This window comes from Vitis vinifera, chromosome 5 (assembly GCF_030704535.1).
Source record: "Vitis vinifera cultivar Pinot Noir 40024 chromosome 5, ASM3070453v1".
Lineage (NCBI taxonomy): Eukaryota > Viridiplantae > Streptophyta > Magnoliopsida > Vitales > Vitaceae > Vitis > Vitis vinifera.
Window position 1 is genome coordinate 2032568 of NC_081809.1, and position 23120 is coordinate 2055687.

The following is a 23120-nucleotide window of genomic DNA, read 5'->3' on the forward strand; positions in this document are numbered from 1 at the left end:
CACAACTCTACCTTGTTAGCTATGACCCTATAAAGCTTTGAAATTTTGAGAGTGCAGATCTTGTGTAATTATTACACAATCAAATGATATAAATGCTCAGAAACTTGAAAATGATATGATGAATTTAATGTGCAGTAGCAAAATCCAAAGTTTTCTTACTTTTGGGTACAGTCTACTATGAATACATAGTAGACCCTTTTCTCACCTCTTTGTGTTTGTGCTATCCTTTCCTACAGAATCACAGCCCCCACCATTTACTCTCTCTTTCCACCATTTATGAGCTGCTACTTTCCTCAAAAGCACCCCTTCACTTTCTCCCACTTTACATATAATCCTTTTTAATATTTTTGTTAGAAAAAATTATTTTCCTTTTCTTTTTAGACATACCAAACCAACTGAAGTTTATTTTATTTTATTTTATTGTCTTTAATTGAAAATTGAAAATTAGTCATTAATGTTGGTTGGTTTTTTGTACAGTAATGAGTCAAAATATTGAGATTAGTAGGGCAAATTGGACTGACCCCATCCAAAGAAAGCACTTTATTGATCTTTGTCTTCAAGAGGCAAACAAAGGCTTTAGATCAGGTGGAGGTTTAAAGTCTAGTGCTTGGCCTCGAATTGCTGAAGAGTTGGAGAAGTTACTTGGAAAACGTTATACTTCAAAACAACTTAAGAATGGGTGGGATTACATGAAAAGACAATATCTCATTTGGAGTAAAATGATGACTATGACAGGACATGGTTACAACTCTGTAACCAAAACTTTTGATTGGCCAGCTGAAAAATGGGAAGAATATCTACAGGTAGTTTTTTTTTTATGGATTTGAGTGAATTTTAAAAATAATTGTCTTATATATATATATATATGTATATATGACTAATTTGTTGTTTATCTTGTAAAATAGAAATATCCAGAAGCTAAACAATTCCGTTTTAAACCATTAGCAAATGTGGAAGAATTAGAGGCATTGTTTGGAGGAGTGTTAGCTACTAGGTCTAAAAATTGGAGCTCTGGGGGAGTGATAGCTTCTGGGGCTGAGGAATCATCAACACATTCTACATCTATGCCTAGTGAAACTTCAGTTAGTTTAGAAGAAGATGAGGATTTGCCAAGAAATACTAATGATGAAACAGAAGGTTCTAAGAAAAAACAGAAGAAAGGAAAGAAAGAGCAAACTCAAGAAGAAATGTATAGAATAGTGAATGTGTTGGAGAATTTTGAAGGATCCACAGTCAAAGAATGCATGAAGATTTTGAAGAGGCTTTTGACTTATGAGGATCCATTATACTATGTAGCAATTAATGCATTTTGCAAGAAGAAAGAGTACAGAGAGGTGTGGATGGAGATGGAAAGTGACGAAGAGCGAATGAGATGGATTCAAGCTTGCGAAAATAACTTTTTAAATATTTGTTTTAGATTTGTGGAATGCCTAGGGTATATGACTTATATGATGATTTTAATTTGGTACTTTTGGTTTGTTTGTTTTGGATATTTGATACATTTAAACTTATGTTTTTATTTCATAACTATTTTTTTTTTATAATAGATATTCTTATGGAGAATCCTTCACATCACTCAAATAGTTCAAGTTCATCATCATCAAGTGAAGATGAAGATACAAAGTTAGAAGTGACAAGAGTTTAAAAAGAAGATTGGTTGTGTTGTTGCTTAAATTATTGAGTGACTCATCCATTAATAAGGAACGAGTCTCTACTTCATCATTTACAGGTTCACTTTTCATTCAAGAGCTTTTAAATGGTTCATCTAGCACATGTTATGAACTAATGCGGATGGAAAAACATGGATTTATTTCTCTATGTCACATGTTTCGAGAAAAAGGATGGCTTGTTGACAGTAAACATTTGAATGTTGAAGAGAAAATGACCATGTTTCTTATGACTATTAGTCATAATCTTCGGAATCGATTGATTAAGAATAGATTCCAACACTCAAGTCAAACAATTCATAAATACTTCCATGAGGTTTTAGTGGCCATGGTGAATTTCTCAAAAGAGATGATTACTCCTCCATCATTCAATGATAGTTCAAATGGTATCTCCAATCGTCGGCTAAGACAAATTTTTAAGGTACATTATTTTTTATTTTTAATTATTCATATCATATTTGTATTATTCTCATATAAAAATAATTATTTATATTTTAAAGAATTATTACCATGTAGGATGTTGTTGGTGCAATTGATGGAACTCTTATCCATGCATGTATTCCCACTAATCAACAAGTACCTTATCGAGGTCGTGGGAGAAGAGAGTGTTTTCAAAATGTTATGGCACTTTGTGATTTTGACATGATATTTAGGTTTGTTGTTGTTGGATGGGAAGGAACAACTCATGATTCAAGAGTCTTGACAGAAACTATTCGTAACCCGCAACATAATTTTCCAATGCCCCCATCAGGTAAATATTTTATTTTCATTTTAGTTAATATAATTTGTATTTATTCATTATAATAATCAACTTAATCCTTTTTTTTTTCAGAAAAATATTATTTAGTAGATGCAGCATACACATACAGTCGAGGTTTTATGGCACCATATCGTAATGTGCGCTATTGGTTGAGTGATTTTCGTAGTGGTGGTAAAGCTGTAGGAAAAGAGGAGATATTCAACCAATGTCATGCAAGATTAAGAAATGTCATTGAACGTGCTTTTGGTGTTGTTAAGGCGCGTTTTCCAATCTTGAAGAGAATGGCACCTTATTCGTTTACTACTCAAACAAAAATTGTCATGACATGCTTCTCCATTCACAATTTTCTTCGACAAATCTCAGTTGCGGATAGATTATTTTCTGAATATGACAATGAAGTGGAATTGGAAAGTGACAATGCCAATCAAAATCAAAACTCAACTACAAGCAGTTTTTTTGCAGCATCTGATCAAGAATTCATGCAACAATTCCGAAACCAAATCACAAATGAACTCTTTCAAGTGTTTAGTTAACTTGTCATTTTTAGCTTTTTACCATTGTAAGAAATGCAATGTTTAGATATTAGCATAAAATGTGATGTCTTCGGATATTTGAAAATATGTACTTGAATTGTTATGTTTTTTCTTTAATTTGATTTAGGTTTTTATCAATCCATTGTTTTTCATATTATTAAGTTTAAATATTTTATTTTAATTATATAAAAAATAAATATATTAATTATTTTTTGTAAGAATGATAATGATAAATTATTTATTATAAAAAATTTATTATTTGGAACTTTTTAGAAATAAGTTAAATTATGTTTTTTTTAATACATTAAAATATTAAGATATTGGTTTTCAGCATAAAAAAAAAAAAAAAACTTAATACTTAATAGAAATAAAATTTTAAAAAAACAAACAACTTAATGTTTAATGCTATTAAGCATTATTTAGTATTAAGTTAAAAAAAAGTTCTATTTAGAATTAAGCCAAAAAAACAAATGCCACCTAAGTGCCGGCCTTTTGATTGGATGTACATGTACATATATGATATATATATATATTTATATCTATATATATACACATGTAGGGTCATCTACAAAATATGGACTTTGAACTGCAACTTCTTACATAAAATTACCTCCCAGCAGGTTTAGCAGATTGTCATTGTGTTTTAACTTTCTTCCTTAAAACAATCTTTTGCATCTTATATGAATGTAGATCTGTACATCATGATATAAAATAACCTCTGTTTGTAAGCCAGTAAGTGACTGCATTCTGTTTTGGTCTTCTCCTCTATGAAAAGTGAACAATGTTCGGAAAAAATTAAGGTTATATTTTGTTTTAGTAGAAAAAAAAAATATTAAGAAAAATAGTTTTTCTATGTCCGATTTATATAAAATAAAATTAAATATAATTAAAATAAATTTAAAATTTATATATTTTTAAATTATTTAATTTTACTATTCAAAGAAAATGTATGAACTAATTTATTAAATTAAATTTTTTTTTCTTTTTTTCTATTTTCTTTTTTTCATATTTTCTCTCAAATTTTTTGATAATCAACTATAGCTTAAAAATATTGAGTTTTTTTTTTCTTTGAATGAAATATTAAAGCAAGATGTTATGATAGTATAATATTCATTCAAGATTTTTTTTAGATGGTTTATTAAAAATGAATCACTTTTTAAGGATTATTAAAATAATATGTTTTTAAAAATCATTTCCATTTTTCAAACTAACTTCGCCAATACTCCAACTCAACAAAACGACATCGTCTTGCTGGGACATGGAAAACGACGTCGCTGCATGCCGGAACTCAAAATGGATTGTGTTCTACTCGTTGCCAAACACCCTGGAAATCAGACATAAGTATTCCGATACCATCTTGTCCAACCTCAAATCATTTCGCTGAAAACATCGTCCCTCCGAACACGCACAAACTCTGATACTGCGAATAAGAAAGTTGAAAATGGTGAAGGGCGGCCGAATGAACACGGCTGACGTGGCCGCGGAGATCAAGTGCTTGCGACGATTAATCGGCATGCGTTGTGCCAACGTCTACGATCTCTCTCCCAAAGTACTTCTCAATCCACTCTGCCAAACCCTAATTTAATTGCAATCCTCTGTTTGTTATTTTCCTTCTAAACAAACATTTAATTTTTACCTCTTCATTATTTTTCTTGTTTTTGGGATAATTGTGTGTTTGCTTGTTCATTTACATTGCTGATCACCACCTGTTTGATGAATAATCTGAGTTGAACGGGCCTTTGTAATGGTTTTTGTGAATTAATTGAGTTGGATTGTTGTGTTGATTTCGCTATTTACAATTTTTATTTTTATTTTTGCCAGACTTATATGTTTAAGTTTATGAACAGTAGTGGCGTCACTGAATCCGGAGGGAGCGAGAAGGTTTTGTTGTTAATGAAAAGTGGTGTTAGATTGCATACCACTGCATATGTTCGGTAAGATTTTCCCCAATTCGAAAAAATAAAAGTTAGGCCTAATCTTGCCCAACCTTTCCTTCAGTTTTGTTGCCTGGAAAACCTTGGAAAATAAAATGAAATAAATTTGAATTCAAGTTTTCTGTTTTATGCTTCGTGAGGGTTTTATAAGGTATACTTCACTGAGGTTTTATGTTAACTTGGGACCCAAGTAATGAAAAACTTTTAAAGTTGACAATGTTTTCTAGCCTTTGTTCAGCAACCAAACAGAGCAAAAGGATAGGAAAAGAGTAGAATGGCACTGTTTTTAATACCACAAGTTTTTGCTTACTGTTCATATTTTCTCACATCTATGGGGACAAAAGTATGACTCCATCTGGGTTTACACTTAAATTAAGAAAGCACATATGGACAAGAAGGCTAGAGGATGTGCGGCAGCTGGGATATGATCGGGTATTACTCCAGGGGATGTTTGTTTATGCTTGTCATTTTCTCTAACTTATGTAGTGTATATTGACTGTGTTGTTTCTGATCATGATTTTTTTTGTTTAACTATTTTTTTCTCTTTTTCAGGTCATCCTTTTTCAATTTGGACTTGGTGCCAATGCACGCTATGTTATATTGGAGCTGTGTGCCCAAGGAAACATTCTCCTTACAGATTCTGAGTTTATGGTCATGACTCTTCTTGGATCACACAGGTTAGCAGTCCATCTCTCATGTTGCATTTGTTTTTGCTCCTTTATGCACATATTTGTATACAAGCACAACTATTTTTTTTTAGCAAGAACTTTTGTCCTTCTCTGCCAATTCATGTGTATTAGCTGTTGAGTTTAGCACATACATCATGGTATGATGAAATTATTGATGTTCATGCTATGATCTTATTGGTATCACTGGTGAAAGAGTGAAACCCTCGATAAATTTCATTTAGAAGAATTAAACAAAACATCAAATAAAAAAGGGTTATATATACTGTATCCCCTTGACCTTGAGGCATTTCGTACTTTGCCTCCTCACATTCAAATACCAAAACTTGTCCTCAAATTTGCTAAACAGTTTGGACCATGTTTATTTTATCTAATTAAAAAACCCAAATGCACTGCAATTAAGTGACTATTATACTCTTACATTTCGAGTCTTAATCCCTTTTAGTGATTATACATCAAATTTTGGGTCAAGTGCGGTACATGGGAGTTTTTTGTTAATGAAATAAACATATCCAAGAAAACATTTGGGGCGGCAATTGTTGGATTTTGAACGGGAGAGAGTAAACTGTGAAAGCCCTAAAGCTGTAGCAGAAAAAGTGCATTAAGCGAATAAAAAAACCATTTAGAAGAACCACTTTTGAAGGAAAATTAGAGGCTGAGTGCTCTGGAAAAATAGGGGGAGAATAATTGCTCAAAATCCCTCTCTCTCTATGTGTGCGTAGTTTAAACAAGAAAGTAAAGGAGAGCAAGGAGCAGCTTGTGTCTAAAATCTCATCTGTTTGAACAGGAGGAAAGAGCTTATGAGGTGGCCAATTTTCTTTGGCTTGCCCAAGGCAGATCGCCTTTTAGCATCCTTGTGCATGTAAATATCCGTAGTCTTAACACCCTATTCCCATATTCAACTTCTTTAACTAGCTACCATCAATCACATGTATGCAATGGGTATAGGATGTGTTGATGGATTGGGGTTGCACAAAACCTCAATCCAAGCCCAACTTGAACTTTTCTAATATGAGTCAAAGCGTAGATGCAAAGGAAGTTGCCCAAGAACAACCACTGCTTGAATTGGCTTGTGTTTAACCCTTCCAAGTTGAGACCATGTTTGCTAGCTCCTAATGGCCTTGAAGATTTCCTTCCTTAACAGGGTAAGTTTTTTGCTTAAATGTCTATAGAATTGAATTTTAGCTACATGATAACAAGTTATTTACAACAGAGATGATGATAAAGGAGTTGCAATCATATCACGCCATTGGTATCCAGTTGAAATTTGTCGAGTTTTTGAGTGTACTACCACTACTAAGTTGCAAGCAGCCCTTACATCTCCCAAGGAATATGAGAGCAATGAAGCAGTCGAGGCCAGTTGAGGGTGGAAATAAAGTGTCTGATGCACCTAGAGAGAAGCAGGGTAACCGCAAAGGTGCGAAGTCATCTGAGCCAAGCAAAAATACTAATGATGGTGCTCGTGCCAAGCAAGCGACCTTGAAGACTGTTCTTGGAGAGGCACTGGGTTATGGGCCTGCACTTTCTGAGCATATTATTTTGGATGCTGGTCTGATTCCAAACACAAAAGTTACTAAGGATAGCAAATTTGACATTGATACAATTCAGCGTTTAGCCCAATCTGTTGCTAAGTTTGAGAATTGGCTAGAAGATGTTATCTTAGGTGATCAAGTTCCTGAAGGTTATATTTTAATGCAGAATAAAATTTTTGGAAAGGACTGCCCCCCATCTCAACCAGATCGTGGTAGCCAGGTTGTGGATGTGTTTTTTTTAAATTTATGTATGCTAATCTAGAGCAGAACTGTCATTTCCTTCCCTTTTTGCTTTGATATCATATAATCAAGTTCCACATATGTGTGAATGTAAACATGTTTGTTTGGTTTACCATTAGAATAGTGTTATTCATTATGTGTTTTAATACCCTTTGCAGATCTATGATGAATTCTGCCCAATTTTATTGAACCAGTTCAAATCAAGGGAGTTTGTAAAATTTGAGACTTTTGATGCTGCATCGGATGAGTTCTACAGTAAAATTGAGGGTCAACGATCAGAACAACAACAGAAGGCAAAAGAGGTCACTGCCATGCAGAAACTCAGTAAAATATGCATGGATCAGGTCTTTAAATTATTGTCTGATATTTGAAGCCAATAGAATCATTTCCTTCTTTTAAGAAGAGTGGTTTCACATACTTTCTAGCCTTTCAGCTAGTTGCTTGCTTGCAACTATGTTATAGTGACTTGGGCAGCAAGCAATGAGAATCTAGCCAATGCATCAGTGGTTGTATGGGCATGCTATGGTCATTCTCTCTTTACATGTCAAAAGGTTCTCTGCTAGAAATATTATTCAGTATTTTATGATCATTGCCATGTGTTATAGTCTTTCAACTTGATGCTGTAGGAAAATCGTGTGCATACACTGAAGAAAGAGGATGACCGCTGCATTAAAATGGCAGAATTGATAGAATATAACCTAGAAGATGTTGATGCTGCCATATTAGCTGTCCGTGTTGCTTTGGCAAATGGTATGAATTGGGAGGATCTTGCCCGAATGGTGAAAGAAAAGAAAAAATCTGGAAATCCTGTAGCTGGCCTCATTGACAAGCTTTATCTTGAGAGAAATTGCATGACACTGCTGTTGAGTAACAACCTTGATGAAATGGATGATGATGAAAAGACACTTCATGTGGATAAGGTGTGGTGGCATGATGCAATTTTTTTTTTTTTTTTTGCATCTTACTGCGTCATAATAACAAAACTGCTTATGTTTACTTCTATTTGAAGGCATTCATGCAGATTCTAAATTACCATTAAGCTTATCTTGTTGGATGTGACATATGCTAATTTCCACTCTGGTTCACACCTGTCTGATCAAACAAATTACATATCATGTAAAGCCCATATCTTTATTCTTCAAACTTGTCATCTCTTTTCTTTTCACTTTCTAGGTAGAAGTTGATTTGGCACTTTCAGCACACGCCAATGCTCGGCGGTGGTATGAACAGAAGAAAAGGCAGGAAAACAAGCGGGAAAAGACTATTATAGCTCATGAAAAGCTTTTAAAGCTGCTGAAAAGAAGACTTGCATCCAGCTTTCACAGGTAGCTGAACATTGCAGTTGTTTTTCCCCTTTGATTTATTTTGTACTGATGCTATTTTCAAATTTTTGAATCATTAAATGCAGCTGGTCCTGAGTTATTGGCCCTTGGTATTATGTTACATGTGTGCTGTGAGGAGAGTTAGTACTTTTTTTTTTTTTGATTGGAGAGGAGAGTTAGTACTTAACCATATCTTTGCTGAACATTCACAGGAATGGATGATTAGGACCTAAGTTGAATGTTTATTAGCATCTAGTTTGATTTAAATGATTTGAACAACATGGTACCCTTTGTATACTTCCTGTGTACCTTGTTGCGTTCTTTCTTTGGCACGTGTTTATAATATCTCACCATTACTTATAAAAAAACTAACAACACACTTGCCTCTCAGCACCAGAAGAATTATGAAGCATTATTTTAGTTTTGTTTTTAATTATTGGTTGAGCTTAAATGAACCATTAAGTTGTCTTTTCTCAATGGTCAAGTGTCTGAATTTTCTCATCTATAATTGTGCTGGAAAAAACCGTTGCCACAATTTCACACATGTGAAAAGTTAACTGGTTTGAGAAATTTAATTGGTTCATCAGCAGTAAGAATTATTTTGTTATCAGTGGACGTGATGCTCAACTGAACGAGATGATTGTCAAGCGTTATATGTCAAAAGGGGACCTATAAGTAGATTTTCTCCATTAATAAACAAATTAACTCTTAAGAAGAGAAAAAGGGCAAAAACCTTTATCTGTATGGGGAATATATCAAGGGGAAAAAAAGAGACGAAAAGGAAAGTGGCACTGGAAGTTAAGAGAGTTAAGGAGGAAAAAAATGAGGCCCAATTCCACCCATTACTATGCCACAAAAAAAGAAGTTTCAGATTCATACATTTCAAATCAACCAACAACAACTCCTCATCAACATTTTTGTTTTTCCAAAGGCACCTAAACACCTGTTGCAGAATACTACTCCACTACTCTTCCTCATAACTCCTATGACATGTTAATCCAACATTGACTCTCTATAAGTAGATATTATTTTATAAAATCTCTTTCAAATGTTTCTGACAGAAGGATCCTTTAATGATTTACACAAAAGTTTAACATGTCTTAGGCTAAATATTCAACCAATAAAAAGATTTATTGTGCATATTCATTAAATATTGGTAAGTGATAGTCTGTTATTTGGTTTTGTTTTTTGTGTTTGTTGTTGTAGTACTTATTTTATTTTAGTTTGGTATTTTATTTTATTTTTTATTTTTTATTGGACACTTTCTTTAGATGAGAAGACTCAGAAGAGTTGTGTAAAGACTTAGAATTTCCAACTTATTGTAATACAGTCATCAGCATTTTGGTGAAAGTATTTCTGAAGCTTATAGGCTTTAGTTATCTTTCTAATGCCAAGTAATTTCTTCTTCATCTATTTACTTTGTGGAAACCACCTCAGTCACACTTATGTATCTTATTCCCATACCTCTGCAATTTGAGATTTAATAGACCTGTTTCTCCTATTAACATCAGGGGAGGCCTTTTCTGCTTTATGAATTAATCTTCAAAAATGTTTATTGTAAGTTGTACTTTCTTGTCTCTTTTCATGTCAATCATGTACATTGGTAGATGTTATAGTTGAAGAATAGGGTTTCACGGGAATAATTTTCTTTCATTGAGATTATTCTTTTATAGAGTTTACAACATATACAAATCCTTCAAATTAGGAAACTAAATTACTGATTAAAAGGAAAGAATAACTCCTAACAATTACTTTCCTAAAAATACAAAGATTGACAACTAATAAATAACTTACAACTTTACAAAATTATTTCTTTCCATATCAGTTTCGGTTTTCCAACACTCCTCCTCAAGCTGGCTTAAAGATATCTTCCATAGCCAGCTTGCCAACTAGAAAATCAAATTGCGTTTTTTGTAGTCCTTTGGTGAAGACATCAATCACTTGTTCCTCAGTAGGGATATAGGTCATACAGACCAATCCGTTGTCTATCTTCTCTTTAATGAAATGCTTGTCCACTTCCACATGTTTGGTGCGGTCATGGAGAACCGGATTGTGAGCTACTAAAATTGTTGCCTTGTTGTCACAATACAACTTCATAGGCGATGAACCTGTCATCTTTAACTCTTCCAGTAATCTTCTTATCCACATAATCTCACAAATACCATGAGCTACAACTCTAAACTCAGCCTCAGCACTACTTTTAGCAACCATGTTTTGTTTTTTACTTCGCCACGTGACCAAGTTGTCACCTACAAATGAACAGTACCCAGAGGTGGACCTTCGATCCACTATGCTTCCAGCCCAGTCTGCATCGGTGTAGGTTTCAATTTGTAGGTGTCCTCGTGACTTGAACAAAAGACCTCTACATGGTGTCCTCTTTAGATACCTTAGAATCTTGTAAACAACTTCAAAATGCTCTGGTCTAGGCGCATGCATAAACTAGCTAACCATACTCACTGAGAATGCTATGTCAGGGCGTGTATGGGATAGGTAAATCAATCTCCCAACAAGTCTCTGATAACGATCCTGGTCCTTCACATTCTTGGTTTTTGTAGGCTGCAGTTTTACATTCGGCTCTATAGGTGTTTCAGCAGGCTTACATCCTAACATACTTGTCTCATCAAGAAGATCAAGAACATATTTCCGTTGATTTACAAAGATACCTTCTTTGGACCTAGCAAACTCCATCCCAAGAAAGTATTTTAATGCCCCCAGGTCCTTAATCTCAAATTCCTCAGCAAGTTTCCCCTTCAGCTTCTCTAGTTCATTGCAATCATCCCCAGTTAACACAATATCGTCAACATACACAATTAAGATGACTACTTTACCTTCATTTAAATGTTTGTAGAATATCGTGATCAGGTTGACTTTGAGTATATCCATAATGCTTTATTACTTTGCCAAAGCACTCAAACCAAGCTCTAGGCGACTGCTTAAGTCCGTATAAAGACTTCTTCAATTTGCACACTTTCCCAACTCCAAAACTTTCTTCAAAACCTGGTGGAGGACTCATGAACGCTTCCTCCTCTAGGTCTCCATTAAGAAAGACATTTTTAACATCCAATTGGTGTAAGGGCCAATTGGAATTTACTGCAAGGGACAACAAAACTCTAATTGAGTTTATTTTAGCTACGGGGGCGAAAGTCTCTTGGTAGTCTATCCCATAGGTTTGAGTAAAACCATTTGCCACAAGTCTGGCTTTGTATCTCTCAACACTTTTATCTGCTTTACTCTTTATTGTAAACACCCATTTGCGCCCTACAACTTCTTTTTCCCTTTGTAAATCTACAACCTCCCAAGTGCCATTCTTTTTTAAGGCACTCGTTTCCTCAAACATTGCCAATTTGCAACTCGGTTCATCTAGTGCTACTTGAATATTTTTAGGTACCACAAGTTTTGAAATATTTGTAGTGAATACTCTATAGTTGTCAGAAAGGTTACTATAGGAGATATATTTGGCAATGGGATGTTTAGTGCAAGCTCGGGTTCCCTTTCTAAGAGCAATAGGGAGATCAATGTCAAGGTCCTGTGCAGGAACAATTGGGGCTAATCCTAAACCGGGTTTGGGTGCAAATATTTCTGGACTTGGACCAAAGTGTGATGGTAAACTTAGATCAGTAACAGAAGAAGAAGAAGCATGTATATGAGTAGGAATAGAAGAAGGGTTACCTGAGACATTTAGAGAGCCATTGCCTAGGGCTTTCGGTTGACCATGTGCTGGGATGATCGGCTGGTCTTTACTTCTTCCAGGGACTTTTTTCCTTGAATAAACCACAGGCTCAAGATTGTTTCTATTTTTTTCATTCGTAGTATTTCTTCTTCTGACAGACCAATTTCAGATTCGGATTCAATTGGCTTAGTTTCTTTATTTTCTTTTTCAAGAGAGATATCAAGAATTACACTAGGCAAAGGTTCAACAATTTCCCAAAAATTTGGTTCCACTAATTTCTCCCCTTGAAGTAAATTTTTGGTAAAATATGAGACATTTTCCATAAAGGAAACATCCATAGTTGTGTAAAAACGTTTTGTAAGGGGATTAAAACATTTGTAACCCTTTTTATTAGGAGTATATCCTACAAAAACGCATTTTTCTGCTCTTTGGTCTAACTTAGATCTTGACCTTTTTGGAATGTGTATATATGCAGTGCAACCAAATATTTTCAAGGGTAATTCAGAATTAATTTGAGATTCTGGAAATACCTTTTTCAAGCATTCCAAAGGAGTGGTATACTGCAAAATTTTTGTAGGCAGCCTGTTGATTAGATATGAAGCAATTAGTATGACATCCCCTCATAAGTATTTTGAAATATTCATGTAAAACATCATAGCCCGTGCTACTTCTAACAAGTGTTTATTTTTACGTTCAGCTATTCCATTCTGTTCAGGGGTATCAGAACACGAGGATTGATGTAAAATTCCTTTCTCATTTGAAAAGGTTTCCAAAACTTTATTAAAGTACTCAGTCCCATTATCAGATGTCAAAATACTGATTTTTGTTTGAAATTGGTTTTCAATTATTCTGTAAAATTCTTTAAAAATCCTTTCGACTTCAGATTTTTCCCTCATTAAATATACCCAACAAAGACGTGTATGGTCGTCTATAAAGGTCACAAACCATTTTTTTCCTGAAATTGTGGTTACTTTTGAAGGTCCCCAAACATCACTGTGAAAAAGATAAAATGGTTTTGATGTATAGTAGGGTTTTGGAATGTAAGTTTTTTGTTGGCTCTTTGCCAATAAACAACTTTCACATTGAAATGATAAAGGATCAACCTTTTGAAATAACACTGGAAATAAATGTTTTAAATAAGAGAAACTAGGATGACCTAATCTGCAATGCCAAACCATTATTTGATCACGAACAGAAAGAGAACTAATACTACTTGGTTTTTGAGCAATTTTATTACTAGGTAAATTATCCTCGAAATAATAGAGACCATTGATTATCCTAGCACTGCCAATCGTCTTCCCTGAGCTCTGGTCTTGAAAAATACAATGGGATTCATAGAAGATAACACAACAATTAGAATCTCTAGATAATTTGCTAATAGACAAGAGATTACAAGTAAGTTTAGGAACATGGAGAACATATTTAAGATCTATTCCCTCAGAGGTTTTTATTAGACCTTTTCCTGCAATAGGTGAGAAATTACCATCAGCTATCCGAACCTTTTTATTTCCAGGACACGGTGAATAGGATTCAAACATGTTTGAGGAATTGGTCATGTGGTCGGATGCTCCAGAATCGATTATCCATGGAGTAGATTTAAAACGACAAGATAGAGCATATAATTCATTACCTGTGTGTGCCAAAGAAACACTAGAAGTACCGGATGTCAAGTTGGATTTCAGCAGTGCAAGAAGATGCTCCATTTGCTCAGTAGTGAAGGGGCTGGTCTCAGCCTCATTAGCAGTAGGAATAATGGCTCGGCCTGGTTTGTTTCCTTTCAAATTTGCAGGTTTCCCATGGATTTTCCAACAATTCTCACGAGTATGGCAAGGTTTGTTGCAAAAATCACACCAAACCCGTGGTCTTTCATCTGATTTGTGGTGAAACACAACAACTTTATTATAGCCTCCACCCGTGGTAACCAAGGCTGAACCTTCAATAGCAACTCCAAGTCCCTTCTTGCCCAACATCACATTCCTCCGACTCTCTTCTCTTCTAACTTCTGAAAAAACTTCACCAATTGAGGCAGGGGTTGTCTTCCAATGATTCTCCCCCTTACCTCATCAAACTCAACATTAAGGCCAGCCAAGAACTTGAAGATCTGATTGTCTTCCATGGTCTTCTTATGATGAAGTCCATCCTCGGTAGATTTCCACTCATAGGTGTTGAAGAGGTCAAGGTCTTGCCAGATCCGCTTCAAGGAGTTGAAGTACTTTGTGACGTTGTCCTCCCCTTGTCGTATCTCACCAAGTTTGAGGGTTAATTCAAAGATCTGTGATTGATTCCCTAAATTAGAATACATTTGATTTACATTCTCCCAAAGCTCTTGTGCTGTTGGATAGCACATGTAATTAGAGCTAATGTCTTCTTCCATAGAATTCACAAGCCATGACATCACCATGGAATTCTCAGCATCCCATATAGCATAGTTCGGATCATCCACTGCAGGAGCCTTCTTTTCACGCGTTAGGTAGCCCATCTTTCCACGTCCTCTGATGTACATCCGAACTGATTGAGACCATCTCAGAAAGTTGTCACCATTCAAGCGAATCGTGGTGATTTGGATAGAGTGAGATTTCGAGGTGGTAGGACTGATTTTTGAAGAATCAGTGATGATGGGATTGTTCAGAGAAGGTTGAGGAACAGTAGTGGACTCGTTTGAAATATCCGACATGGTTTCAAAGAACAGGGATTGAAAGAGAGGAAGAAGGAGGATTTCGGCAAACAAATTGCGAGCTCTGATACCAAGTTGAAGAATAGGGTTTCACGGGAATAATTTTCTTTCATTGAGATTGTTCTTTTATAGAGTTTACAACATATATAAATCCTTCAAATTAGGAAACTAAATCACTGATTAAAAGGAAAGAATAACTCCTAACAATTACTTTCCTAAAAATACAAAGATTGACAACTAATAAATAACTTACACCTTTACAAAGTTATTTCTTTCCATATCAGCTTCGGTTTTCCAACGGTTATTAATTCTCTGAGTTATGAAATGGGATTTAGGAATTTAGGATTAAAGGGAAATATGATTTCTATGAAATGTGTCTTATCTAATTCATAGACCTCCATGATTTCAGCTTTTATCAGCTTGCTGTTATCCCTCAGCTGATTATTGTTATTATGGAATATAAATTGATCCAATAATGTGGAGTCTTAATATCCCTCTTTTTAAAAAAAAAAAAAAAATCTGAAATCTTAATGTCCCTGTTGTTTCTTCTGATATTGCTCATTTGATTATGAATTAGGTATATCCATGCAGATCCACATGGAGCTTCAAGTACTGTGATCAAGAACCACAAGCCTGAACATCCAGTACCCCCTCTTACTTTGAACCAAGCAGGATGTTTCACTGTAAGTTGGTCATCTTTCAATATTCTTTTGGTATTATTTCATTTTATTGTGTCTTAAGGTAGGAGTGAACAGCATATATGCACTTTGAATTATTTAGCTTACAATTTTTTTGTAAAATAGGTTTGTCACAGCCAGGTGTGGGATTCAAAGATTGTCACAAGTGCTTGGTGGGTTTATCCTCACCAGGTCAGTAAAACTGCTCCTACTGGGGAATATCTTACAGTTGGGAGTTTCATGATCCATGGGAAGAAGAACTTTCTTCCTCCACACCCTCTTATGATGGGCTTTGGCTTGTTATTTTGCTTAGATGAGAGAGCTCCTTGGGATCACATTTATATGAAAGGCGGGTGAGAGGTGAGGAGGAAGGGGCACAAGATTTTGAGGAGAATGAATCTCTTAAAGGAAATTCTGATTCTGAGTCAGAGAAGGAAGAAACAGATGAAAAACGTACTGCAGAGTCAAAAAGCATAATGGATCCACCAACACATCAACCAATATTAGAAGGCTTTTCTGAAATTAGTTCTGCTCATAATGAATTGACCACCTCCAATGTTGGATCCATCAATTTGCCTGAAGTTCCTCTTGAAGAGAGGAATATGTTGAATGGAAATGATAGTGAGCATATAGATGATATTTCTGGAAGACATGTTTCTTCTGTCAATCCACAACTTGAGGATCTCATTGATTGGGCTCTTGAACTTGGATCTAATACTGCATCTGGTAAGAAGTATGCTCTTGAAACTTCTCAAGTTGATTTGGAAGATCACAATCATGAAGACAGAAAGGCTAAAGTCAGAGAGAAACCTTATATCTCAAAAGCTGAAAGAAGAAAGCTGAAGAAAGGCCAGAAAACCAGTACTTCAGATGCAGGTGGTGATCATGGAAAAGAAGAAATGGGGTCTCTAATTGAAAGGGGGTTCTCTATATCTTTAACTCAAGTTTTTTGTTCCATTTTCATTTGGATTGCTGATTGATAGCTTTTTGGTTTATTGTTTGGGGCTCTCGGTGTCCATGTGGGATTAACACCCATAGATGCTAAATTCTGGGAGTAATGTCTCAAAGTTTTTTATTTATTTTTTGTGTGTGTGCAGATTTCGCTTTGGATGCTAGCTTTTACTCTTCTTTAAATCTAGGCGTGTTCTGGGCGTGTTCCAGGTTAGTTGCCTACTTGAAACCTAGTTCAAAAAAGCTGTCTGTATTAAGAATTCATTTCCTGAATAAGGCTGAGGATGGACTGTTTGCCTGTGGGCTTTCGTTTGGGCCAATATTTGCTTGCGTTTGTGATTTGGACCGATGCCATTGGGCTGGCTTCTTTAAGCTTAGTAGAAATTTTATTTCTGTAGTGGGTGGGACTTCCACTTTTGTTAAAGTTGGGTGACAGTCTCTTGATAGGGTGGGTGTCTTTGGGCATGCAGAGTGCATGTAGCCTATTACGTGTTTACCCCTCTTCAATTTAATGCACTTTGTCAGGGACTTAGGCCTGTTTGGTTATTGTTTTCGAGAATTGTGTTTTGTTTTTTAGAACAAAAAACACCAAAAACTCGTTTGGAACTTTAATCACTTATTGTTTTTATTAGTCTGTGTGTTTCCAAAATGTTTCTTTTTAGAGAACAAAAAAAACAAGTTTCCTTTGTTTTTTCCACTGTTTAGAGAACAAAAGGAGCATCCCTATTCTCCATGTTTCCAATCCTTTGTTCTCACATTCCCTATTGTCACCTGTGAAATAATCCTCCTCTGCCTCATCTTCTTTTGTTCCAGAACTTCCATCTACATCAGAGAGTATCTTGTTTCCATTAGTCCCCTCATCTTCCTCGCATCTATCAGTCGCAAAATCCGATTTGCTTCTATTGGAATTATTGACTTCGTCAATGCCATCATCAATCCCAATTTCTATTATCAAATTCCTTTTCTGGGTATAATCCAAAACTCCCTAAGAGGGTTTGATCAGAAGATAAAGATAGTAGAATTTGCTGTTTAACTTAACATCACAATAGAAACACCTCAAATTTACTTCCCCATTTTCCAGAATCTTCTCATCATCACCCTGAATCATACCAATCTGCTTCACCCATGGAATGAAAGCGATCTTCAATAATTCACAATAATCAAGTTGTGATGAGGATGAGCAATCCTCACACATATCCTGTAATTCAACCAATTTTCGATCATTCGAATAGCATCCAAGTTTTGAAATCTCCGCAATGTGGGTTTCACACAGAAGATAAGAGAAAAAAGAGTTGAGAAAAAGGATCAGAATCCATTCAAGAACATCATAGATGAGAATAAGCGTGATCTTGTTGGTGTTTGGTTCCAAACTTGTTTACTGCCATTGATGATGATGATCTATTCTTGATATTCATAGAGAGAAAAGCAGAGACTATTTAAAGAGATTATGAAAAGCATGCATTTTAGTTTTCTTATTTGAGAATTTTAGTTTGGTATCAGTATGTATCTTAAGATGCATGTCTTAAAACGCTCCAAACTGATGAGTGTTTAACTTTTTATAATCCTACGTCCCCATCTCATTGTCACTTTGCATCTACTAAAGAGTTGGTTTTCTTATTCTTACATTTCTACAAATGCAATAGGATGTTATGATCCGACCAACACCAGAAGCCTCAGTTCTTGGGCCTAGCCTCATAAGTTTTTTTCTTATTATTTACAATATGCAAATGTCCTAATTTTATGTGAAAGGGCTGCAGTACTTGGTTGGTTTCTATTTGCTGTTAAAAATGTGCATCAAACTAATCTTTTCTCATTTTGGACAAGAAACTATGCCTACTCTCTTTCTATTGGCTTGAAAAATGTCCATCAGACTCACCTTTGACAGGAAACTATACCAGGTTAGTTGGCTCCCTCCTTCATCACACTAAAAAGAAAAGCTGATGTGCTAGAGATGCAATTTGGACAAAGATGCTTATGTATGTTATGATTCAACCTTCATGTCATGCTCCTAATTTGTTCCATTGTGCGTCTTAATGTTGGTAGACATTACAGCAAACTTTGGACTTGAGGAGACCCCTTCCCTTGCCTGATGGTGTCATTATAAATGGCCAGAACTAGTTCATCCTTTATTTAGTATATGAAGCAAGCCAGAACCTACAAGTGTACGTCTAAACTGCTATTCAAATGGAATAATATTTAGTTTTCCCTGAAATGAATGGGGAGTTGGTACACTGGTCTACAATGATCTATCCTGATCTCCTTTCCCTCTGTTTTTCATGAAGGTGGAATTTGAAAACAAGTGCAGCCAGACCCAACCATTAGGGGTCCTAAGATATTCAGATCACACAACATCTGACTGGGCAGCCAAATATTGCGGAATTCAAGGGCGAGGCGGTCAATGCACCTTGTGATGGAGTTGTGTGCTGTGGGAGTTCTTTGATAAGAGTTATCATATATAATGTATTTGCTGTCATTCATTAATAAGTTTTATTTGAAAAAACTTGTTGAATACTCAAATTAATATTTGAATCGAACTTGTTAAATGCATTTAAAATTCAAAACCGACTCTTATGGTTTTCGGATAGCAATCTAAAATAATGTTAAGTATGACTAACATGATCATCCATCTATATTTTAGGAAATTAGGCAAGATTTTTGTGTAATAAATTTTATTTTCAAGAGTATGTTAAGTACTAAAATTAATATTTAAAATTCAAATATAATACTTAAGGCTTTATGGATACCGTCATTCATCAATATTTGAGGACAATAGAGATTTCCACATAAATTAATATTTAATTAAAAATTAAAATACTATAATCATCAATTTTAAATAACTTATCAACAATGATTCCAAAAATAGGTATATAAAGAAAAAAAAAATCCTCAAAAGGACAAAAATGGGTTGGCCAATGCAAATTCGAGGTTCACTAGCCCAATGATCCAATCCACAATTTGTCAAAGGTCAATTTAATGTGTAGCCCAAAGTTTGAACCAAACTTGATCAGGCTTCGATTGACGGTTTAACCGGTGGACTGTCTACTTCAATCCAATTTTTATTTTAAAACATTGGATTTTACCATATAAGTGTCCATAAATGGATCATCTCTAATTTTAAGCAGGTACAAATTTTCAAACCTAACTTATGGAATATTCGAAGTTGACATCGTGAGTGGAATAAAATTTATTAAAATCAAACTTAGGTTTTGATATTAATTCAAAACAAATGATGGTATCAGAAGGAAGGATGGAAAGAGTAGGTAGACTACTAAATAAAGGTTGTCATCATTTCACCTATTAAATGAAGATTTTAATGCATCTTCTTAATGGGCTCAACAATATTTACTTTTTTTTCTTGGATGCTCCTAATATATTCATTTCTACATATAATTGCATTTATTGTCTAATTTATATGGAATTATCTAACAATATGAAAATCTTCACATAATTAGTATTTTTATAATCTTTATACCGATTATATTTTAATATATATTTTTATTTATTTACTAATGAAAATATAAATGGAAGATATTTTAGTTTTTTCATTTGACAATTAAATTTTTAATCAAAATTTTTTATTTACAAATTGAGTAATGTAAAAAAGAAAGCTTTAAACAAAGAAATGAAATAAAGCGAAATAGAGAAATGAATTCATAATTTATGAGGCATTTAGAGTGAAATTTATCTAATAACAATAAAGACTTTCAAGTAATATAGTATGAAATTATTAGCAACATTTTAAATATAAAAAAATTGATAAATGCTTTGTCAAGATGGTCGAAACAAGAAAAAATATTTCTTTTTTTGGGCCAGCAAATTGGTATAATTTATTGAAACTTACATATTTGAAGTATTATTTTTGTATTATTTTCATTCAAATCTCAATTTTAAGAATATTTAAATAATAATCAGATTTAATAGTAAAGTTAAATAAAAACTTAGAATTGTACATAATATATTTGACAGAAATAATATTATTTTTTTTAAAGAAAAAGTTGTGAGCTTGTCTACGGATTTTTTAATATATTTGACAGATTTAGGGTGTTAATTAGGAGTATTTTAAGATGCATTATCATTTCTTTTGTTTGATCAGATTAAGGTAGGTGGGTGGTTATTCGGACAAAAATACCCTTCAATCCAAGAAATTATACCAAGCAACTCAACTAATTTTCCTTCCTTTCTCTACAGTCTACTGCTTTGTCTCTGTCTTCCGGCGCCAACACAACTTCTCGCCTTCTCGAAAATCAAGCTTTCAAACTCCTTTTCTTCACTATTTTCTTTCGTTGCACAACCCTTCCCGTATTCTGTTGTAGCTAACCTCCCATATACCAGAGAGAAAACTCCTCAAAAAACCCACAACCTATTCGTTTACCAGTTTCCTTCTCCCTTCATACCACATTCACTCCTCAACCCCTCTTCCTTCAAACCCCAGTCGAAAAAAACGGAAGCTTCAGGCTCCCCTCAAATACCCATGAAAATTGTCTAATAAGAGAGGGTTGTGCAACTTTCCATTAATTACAAATTTTAGGAAAAAGAAAATGTTTCTTTCGAATCACAAATTTTAGTTATTGTTTCAATGGAATATATCATTTTTTTTAGGAAAAAAAATGTGTTTCATAGTAATTATTTATCTTTTCTAACCTATACAAATATTTTCACTTAGGGAGTGTGCTTTATGCGTGCATTTCCATTAATTATAAATTTCAGAAAAAAAAAATGATTCTTTCAAATCACAAATTTCAAATATTGTTTTAGTAGAATATTTCATTCTTTCAAGAAAAAAAATATTTCTTTCATATCACATATTTCAACTCTTATTTGTTAGAATATTTCATTAATAAGTACTAACAGATTGCAAAGCTAAATACTTCTCATTAATGAAACAACGTATAAATACATATCCAAGAGTGGTTGAAGATCCTACAAATTAAGAAGGTTACAAACTGAATCCTATATCTATGGATGATAGATAAATACAATTAAATACATTTGAATAAGCTGATATGAAAGACTAAGTCAAGCTGATATGAAAGACTAAGTCAAGCTGAGATGAATAACTAAGTCAAGCAACTGATTATCTCTATTATGCACCTTCAAGATGAAGCTCGGGAGAGAAGTCCAATCTTGTGTTTAAGTTGAAGAAAACGTTGTCGTGGAAGTGGCTTGGTAAGAGCATCTGCAAGCTAATCTTCATAGGAGACATGGGCTACACGAAGAGCTCCATTTTGAACTTGATCCCTGATAAAATGAAAGTCCATTGCAACATGCTTCATACGGGAATGAAAAAATGGATTGGAACAGAGTTGAGGGGCCCCTATATTATCACAGTAAATGACAGGGCAGGAGGAAAGCGAAATACCAAGATTAGTCAAGAGATAACAAATGAAATTAAGTTCAGCAGCTATATTTGCAACTGAGCGATACTCCGCCTCAGTGGAGGATCTAGCAACAGTCTGTTGCTTTTTAGAACTCTAGGAGATCAGATTTTTACCAAGATAAACAACGTAAGCACCAGTTGAGCAAAAAACGTCCTTGTCCCTTGCCCAATCAGCATCAGAAAAGGCTTGGAGATTGAGAGAGGTATTTGAGAATGCATGCAAGTTGAGAGTAGAGTCTTTGTAGAGTTGTAAACCATCATCAACGGTGCCAACAAGATAACGTAGTAGGCGTTTGACAAAGGACCAATATGCAGTTGTTGGGCAGTGCATATATTGGGACAATTTGTTGACAGCAAAGGCGATGTCTAGTCTTGTTATGAGCAAATAATGGAGACTCCCAACTACCTGGCAATACTCAGTGGGATCAAACAGAGAAGAACCTGAGTTTAACATGAGAGTCGGACTGGTTGGGATGGGAGTAGGAATAGTCTTGGCATCTTGCATCTTGGTTTGAGTGAGGAGATCCAGAATATATCGCCTTTGTGAGAGTAACAAGTCATGTTTGTTTGGGACAACTTCCACACCCAAAAAGTAAGTTAGTAAACCAAGGTCTTTGATGGAAAATTGCCGAGCAAGGATGGCAATGAAGTGATTAACTTTGGTATCATTATCGCCTGTGAGAATTAAATCATCAACATAAACAAGGAGATACATAATGTGGCCATCAGCATGAAAGACAAAGAGTGATGTATCAGCATATGAATTCTGAAAGCCAAACTATAGAAGAAAGTTTCTGAGTTCATGGTACCACGCCCGAAGGGCTTGTTTCAGGCCATATATTGCTTTGTTGAGTTTGCAGACATAAGAGGGGTTGTCATTATCAACAAATCCCGGTGGCTGTGCCATGTATATATTCTCTGATAGATGTCCTTGAATAAAGACATTATTAACATCAAGTTGCTTTAAGGACCAGCCACGACTGACGACGATACTGAGAACAATGCGGACAGTAGTTAGTTTTACAACGGGACTGAATGTGTCGTGGTAGTCTATTCCAGGACGTTGGTGGAAGCCTTTGCCACCAATCGGGCCTTGA

General features: G+C 34.7%; 2 protein-coding genes and 1 pseudogene across 2 annotated transcripts; all 3 read left to right on the top strand.

Moving 5' to 3' along the window:
* The first annotated feature begins 381 nt into the window (after positions 1-381).
* Positions 382-1645, top strand: LOC109122584 (L10-interacting MYB domain-containing protein-like). Its single transcript, XM_019219813.2, has 3 exons — positions 382-803; positions 906-1353; positions 1548-1645. The coding sequence occupies exons 1-3, from the start codon at positions 480-482 to the stop codon at positions 1643-1645; spliced, it is 870 nt and encodes a 289-aa protein (XP_019075358.2). The 5' UTR covers positions 382-479.
* On the top strand, positions 1551-2960 carry LOC132253730 (uncharacterized). Its single transcript, XM_059736652.1, has 3 exons — positions 1551-2088; positions 2184-2418; positions 2500-2960. Exons 1-3 carry the CDS (start codon positions 1786-1788, stop codon positions 2958-2960), a joined length of 999 nt encoding a protein of 332 aa, XP_059592635.1. The 5' UTR covers positions 1551-1785.
* Positions 2961-4284: 1324 nt separating this feature from the next.
* On the top strand, positions 4285-18811 carry LOC100853907 (uncharacterized; annotated as a pseudogene).
* Positions 18812-23120: the final 4309 nt, after the last annotated feature.